This window comes from Chrysochloris asiatica, unplaced genomic scaffold (assembly GCF_000296735.1).
Source record: "Chrysochloris asiatica unplaced genomic scaffold, ChrAsi1.0 scaffold00025, whole genome shotgun sequence".
NCBI lineage: Eukaryota > Metazoa > Chordata > Mammalia > Afrosoricida > Chrysochloridae > Chrysochloris > Chrysochloris asiatica.
This window is the reverse complement of record NW_006408543.1, coordinates 21,647,340-21,653,350: the sequence shown is the minus strand read 5'-3', so window position 1 is coordinate 21,653,350 and position 6,011 is coordinate 21,647,340. Positions and strand designations below refer to the sequence as shown.

Sequence of the window (6,011 nt, the reverse complement as noted above, 5' to 3'; positions counted from 1 at the left end):
AGAATAAAAGATACCTCTTGAAAGAAAGACCTGCAGGAAAAATGGAGGCAGATAGACTGTTACTACAAGAACAAACAAATGGCTTCCCTAGGAAACATCAAGGCAAGTGACCAGGTCCTCTCAACGCAAACCCCCTTCCAAGACTAAGACTCAACAGAAATGCACGCTCTGACTGGTGACCATACACATCACCGATGGGGGAAAGAGGGTAAAAGCAGCAATGAAGCGGCAAGCTAAGCCCTACAATGTTCAGTGGACTTCTGTGGACCCAGTTGGGGACCTGGTTGGCAAGCAGTGTGAGGAGGCCTAGGGACTCTTGGGCCCAGAGTCAGTGGTATGGCCACGGAGGACTCGAGAGGAGAGCGGAGCCACTGGCTGACAGGAAGAGAGGGCATGAGCACAGGAGCGCTCACACTTGCAGATGATACCCACGTGACCTGGACCAGATGACTGGATGATCGGAGTTCATCCAGGAGAAGAAAGAAGAGGGGAAGAAGAAGGAAAAAAAAAGAGTGAGTTGATACAATCTGATGAACTTGACCTATACCTATGGAGCAGCAACTCAAAAGAAGGAACAAATCCTTACAGCAAGAAACATTCCCACCCCCTCCACACACAGAGTGGACGGAGATGGGCAACTGGGACATTGGATACTCAAATGGGGAGGGGGGACTACAAAGGCAAGAAGTGACTGGCTTATAAGCTTTCAAGAGGAGACATGGAGGAAGGCAGAATCTCCACTGGGTACAATTCAATCTTTCTGGGTGGAGCTGATGAAAAGAAATACAGATGGGTAACTCGTGATACTGTAGTGTATAATGCTTATCAGGACCGAGTGTGAGGGTTGGAAATGCAAAGGTAGACGTTTTTTAACAAGGAAGGGAGTGATTAATTCTCCAGAATAGGAGCGGAGATCTCTGGGACCATCAACAAAGAAGAGCCGAGAGCAGGACCCTACCCAGAGAGACAGAGATGCCTGAGATAGAGACAGAGACGATAACGTGGAGTGATGAAGCGGCAGGAGACTTTGGATCCAGAGAGGGAAAGGGACTGTGGGCAGAAAACTGGGGGGAAGTGGGGGGAGAAGGGTAGGGGGCGGATTTCTAGGATATACCCTTTGGTTGGTTGATGATGCATGGAGGGGATTGGAACCATGGCAATGAGATGATATATGATGGAATGAATGTAAAACTAAAGCTCTTTCATGTAAACTATCATATAATGCACAATAAATCATTAAAAAACAACAAAAACGAAGTTACAATTCACTGGATGTATTGGTTAGAATTCATTATTTCCTTTATGAAAATAACATGTTACAATCACCAGATTATCAAACTGGATGTAAATTATAACTGGCTAGCAGAACTTTATTCATGCAATTTATAGCCGGAACAAGAACTCAGTCTAAAAGTCCTTCTAAACAATGACAAAAACTAATGTAGTTATGCATATCATTAATGTCATTGAATCATATATGTGAAAAAGTTGAAATAGTAGGAGTTCTCTTATATTTTTACCACAGAATAAAAAATAAAAAAAAGTATAAAATTTGGGATATGTCTCCCGCTTAATATTACCAAGCCTGTTTCCAAGTACCCTTGGAAAATGTAAGTTTAAAATATATAATAGATCATAGGTTGCCAGAAGAACAAACACATTTGTCTTGGAAGAAGTACAGTTTTAATGACCTTTTACTCTCTTCATGGATGATGTTCTTGATGTCATCCCACAACTCCTCTGGTCTTTGGTAATTAGTGTCTAATCCATCGTATCTGTTCTTGAGATGGTGTCTAATTTCAGGTGGGCTATGTTCAAGGAGGCTCCTGGTGTGGCACTGTGTGGGTTTATGTGCCAGATTGCAAAGCTGTTTGAACTGTGAGGTTGGCAGTTCAAGCTCACCAGCTACTCCTCAGAAACCCTATAGGGATCGCTATGGGTCGGAACCGACCCGATGGCACTTAATGATAACAACATGTTCAAGGAGCTCTGGTCGTGTAGTGGTTACAGATCGGGCTGCTAACCTCAAGGTCGGCACTTCAAAACTACGGGAGAATCAGATGAGGCGTTCTGCTCCTGTAAAGATTTACAGCCTCGGAAACCCTGTGCAGGGTCACTGTGAGTCGGAACTGACTCCATGGTACTTAACAACAGCAACAATGTTCAAGGTCATATTTTGGTTCTCACAGACTTGGTTTTAGTTTCAGCTTGAACTTCCTTATGAGAAATCCATGATCTGTCCCACATTCGGCTATTGGCCTTCTTTCGGCTGTTGATATTCAGCTTCTCCACAGTCACTTGGATAGATGTAGTGGATTTGATTCCTGTGGGTTCCATCTCATAAGGTCCATGTGTATAGTCACTAGTTTGTGTTATTGGAAAAAAGGTATTTGCAATGAATTAATCATTGGTCTTGCAAGATTCTGTTTATCATGGGATCTCCAGCACTGTTTCTGTCACTAAGGCTATAGTTGGCAATGACTGGTCCTTTCTCTGTTTCCAGCTTTTTACATTCCAATCACCAGTAATTGTCAGTGCATCTTGGTTGCATGTTTGATCAGTTTTTAACTGAAGAAGTTAGTAGAATTTCTCAGTTTCTTCATTTGAATAGTCATATTAACTGGTCTTTGGCATGTGGATATTATTCTATCACAGACAGCATTGTATTTCCAGATAGATCTTGAATGCTTTGATGATGAATGTGATGTCATTCTCCTTCCATTTCACATTCCCAGCATAATAAACGATACGATCAGCCAGTTCAAAATGGCCAATATCAGTCCATTTCCGTTCATTGATATCTAGGATTTTGATCTTTTTGTGTTTCATTTCTTTTTGACAACTTTCAAAACACTGATATGTTGAATATTTATGGTTTTTAAATTTTCAAATCATTTGAATTAAGAGTTTTCCCTGGTTGTCTTTAGGTCAAATAATTGCTAATTGTTTGTTGTTGTTGTTGTTGTTGAGTGTGTCGTCAAGTTGGTTCCAGCTCATGGAGACTCTGTACAGGGTCTCCGAGGAGCAGCTGTAAAGACTCTGTATAGGGTTTCTGAGGAGCAGCTGTTAGGTGGGAACCACTGACCTTCCGGTTAGCAGTCCAGTGCTTATCCAACAGTGCCACACCACGACTTAATTGTGGTTCTGTCTAATTGGGAAAGTTTTGTTAAATATTCATACTGGTGTGAATTTTCTGAATAATAAATATATAAAATAAGATTTATCTTTTGCATACGTGTGTCATTAAAAAGGTTTTGTCAAAAATAGCCTGAGTGTATTAATCCTTTTGCTCAACCAGACTTGTAGATTTAAAATCCAAATTTCCCAATTTAGAATAATCAGGCATTTTGCCTAATATTCTATTTACTTCATTGGAGTTTACTTGTTAGTATGTGCCCGATAAATATTTTTTTCATGAACTATGTGGCACTGTAGGATGAGCACTGGATTGATAACCACAGAGTCAGCAGTTCAAATCTACCAGCTGCTCTTGGCAATCCTAACACGGTAGTTATGAATAGGAACCGACTTGATGGCCCTCAACAACAAAACTACATGCTAGAAAAGGTATCTAGTTCCAAGGACTCAAGTTAAAATGTGAATAAGGTACCTGCTTTTAGAGAGTTTCCAATCTAGTTAGAAGAGATACACAGTAAGTAAATACAAACAAGTAAATACCGAATCTGGCAGGTGGTGATAAAATGCTGTGGAAAAATAGGAAGCAGGAACAGGAGATTAGGAGCTCCTCAGAGGAAAAGGCTTCACAGGAGAATAGACTGAAAGGATTGAGGGGGAGGCGGCATGTGTTTATCAGGGGGAAGGGCAGATTCCAAAGCCTTTGATGTGGCATCATGATTGATACGGTCAAGGAACAGGAAGCAGGGCTGTAGAGCCGGTGTGACATCAGGCAGTGGGTTATGTAGACCTAAGGCCACTATTCTAAGAAAGAGAACTCGGAAGCCATTGGAGGATTTTGAGTCCCGCTGTAACAAACCAATGTAACTTCATAGATGTATCTCTACTACTACTGTATTGGGAGTGGTCTCTAAGGGATAATGGTGGATGACCAGGTAGCAAACAGTTCCCTAGATGAGAAATGCAGAGTGGCCACAACGGGGGGAGTATGAAGTGGTTTGGCTCTGGAATCATTGTAAAGAGTGCCAACTGTATTACTTAGGGTTCACATGTGGATAGGGTGTAAGAGAAAGGAGTGAGTGAGGAATGAGTCCCAAGAGTTAGGGCCTGTCAACCAAAGGGACAACTGTCAGCCACCCTATGTGTGCCCAAGTAGAACCGTGTTCTGTAGTGTATTCAGCGGCTGATTTTTCAGAAGCAGACACCAGGCCTTTCTTCCAACTCACCTCTCAGTGGACTTAAACCTCAAACCTTTTAGTTAGCAATCGATCATGTTTAGTTTATGCCACCCAGAGTCGTTATTTTTGTAAAGAAAGAGCTATTAATTTTTAACTTATTAATAGTATAAACATTTTTAGCAAGAAAAACAATGTGCCCTGTGTTATCGTCCTATAAAACAAAAATTTAATTTTTCTATTTCATTCTATATATTCGATGATGTGTGAAGATTTGGCTTTTTTTCCCCTTAGATGCAGACCAACAACGAAGAGAGAAACTCAAAAGGGAATTGGCACAATGTGAAAAGGAGTTGAGATTAGCTAAAACGACAATGCAAACCAACGCAAAACCCAGTTCCAAATCATTATTTAACACTGTGCAGAAGGTAAGTTAGTGTTTTTACCTCTTAAAAGCAAGTATTTCTAAGATGTTTCATCAGTGCTTCCATCTGACTTTCTGGTGACCATCTGTCTTATTTTCTTTGCCAGAAAAGTTGGGAATTTGTATTACAACACTGGGGATCTTACTTGGAGCTGTTGACATGAGTCGGGAGCCGGCTCCATAGCAGCTCACAACATGTCTTTCCCAGGGTCTGTCTCTATTGGCCCTATGTCTTCAACAGGGACAGTATGATCGGTGAATGTGACGCATTAACATGCCCATGTCATACCTGGGACACTGTGAAGAACCGGTCCAGTAATACCTGCTTCTGTGCCCAACCTTCAGGGTTTGAGTTCTTGCCCCTTTGAATGTCTGGTTCTCATTCTTTATTTGTAGCCCCTTGTAGGTCTCGGGGTTTCATTCCTAATCTTTGTTTCTGCCACGTTGGGATAGAAAAGCACCGTATATCTTTTGAGGAAAAGCAGGCGGGGGATGAGGGGGTTTATAATACAAATGAACTTTGGTTTGTTTTTACTGAGAAGCTTCACTGAAAATTGAGCCAGCAGATTTAAACTTCAAAAGGGAGTTACTGGTCCATTCCCATTCTGGGTAGTGCTAGGATTGTTGATATTTATTCTTACACCATAAGGGTTACGTTTTCTTTTAAGCTAAAGAGCAGGAGCGTTTCTAGACTGAAGTCTCTGCTGCGACTAAGTTGCCCACTACATCTTTGATTAATAGATTCTCCCATTTCTCAAGACGGAGGAGCTAAGAGTTTTATGACAAATTATTTGAGGCTTTAGTTTTTAGTTTATAACTTATAATCCCCAAATACACTACCTACTTTAAATACCTCATCCTTTAAAAATGCTTGACAGATGTGCCCTGTAAACTTTCATTCACTCAATCCACAATAAAAACCTTAAATTAAAAAAAAAAAAAAAAAAAAATGCTTGACAGACATACAAGAGTAGTCTGCACCTGTCTACAACTCTGCTGTAATCACTGAAGCTGTGACGATAAGAGTCCCTGAGGCTAATTCCCCAGTGAAAGGACCAGAAAGGTAGCAGTTCCTTTAGAAGAAATTGACTGCTCCGGACTCCACTTTGCCATTTGGAAATCCATTCCTCAGTATTTGACTCACGCGTCTATTCTCATTTTTAGTGCCTGTACTTTTTAACTGGAAATTTAAATTATTTTTCGTTATTTGAAGTCTGTATGTAATTTCAGCATTTCTCATGTTGGAGGAACTGAAGAAAAAATTCAAGCCTCGACTT

The 6,011-nt window shown here is 40.9% G+C and overlaps 1 protein-coding gene across 1 annotated transcript in view; it reads left to right on the top strand.

Moving 5' to 3' along the window:
- SPATA7 (spermatogenesis associated 7) overlaps window positions 1–6,011 on the top strand; it is a 61,274-nt gene that overhangs the window by 30,833 nt on the left and 24,430 nt on the right. Inside the window, exon 5 of the mRNA XM_006839637.1 lies at window positions 4,605–4,738. Within this exon, the coding sequence (XP_006839700.1) occupies window positions 4,605–4,738 (134 nt within the window). The remainder of the gene's footprint in view (window positions 1–4,604; window positions 4,739–6,011) is intronic.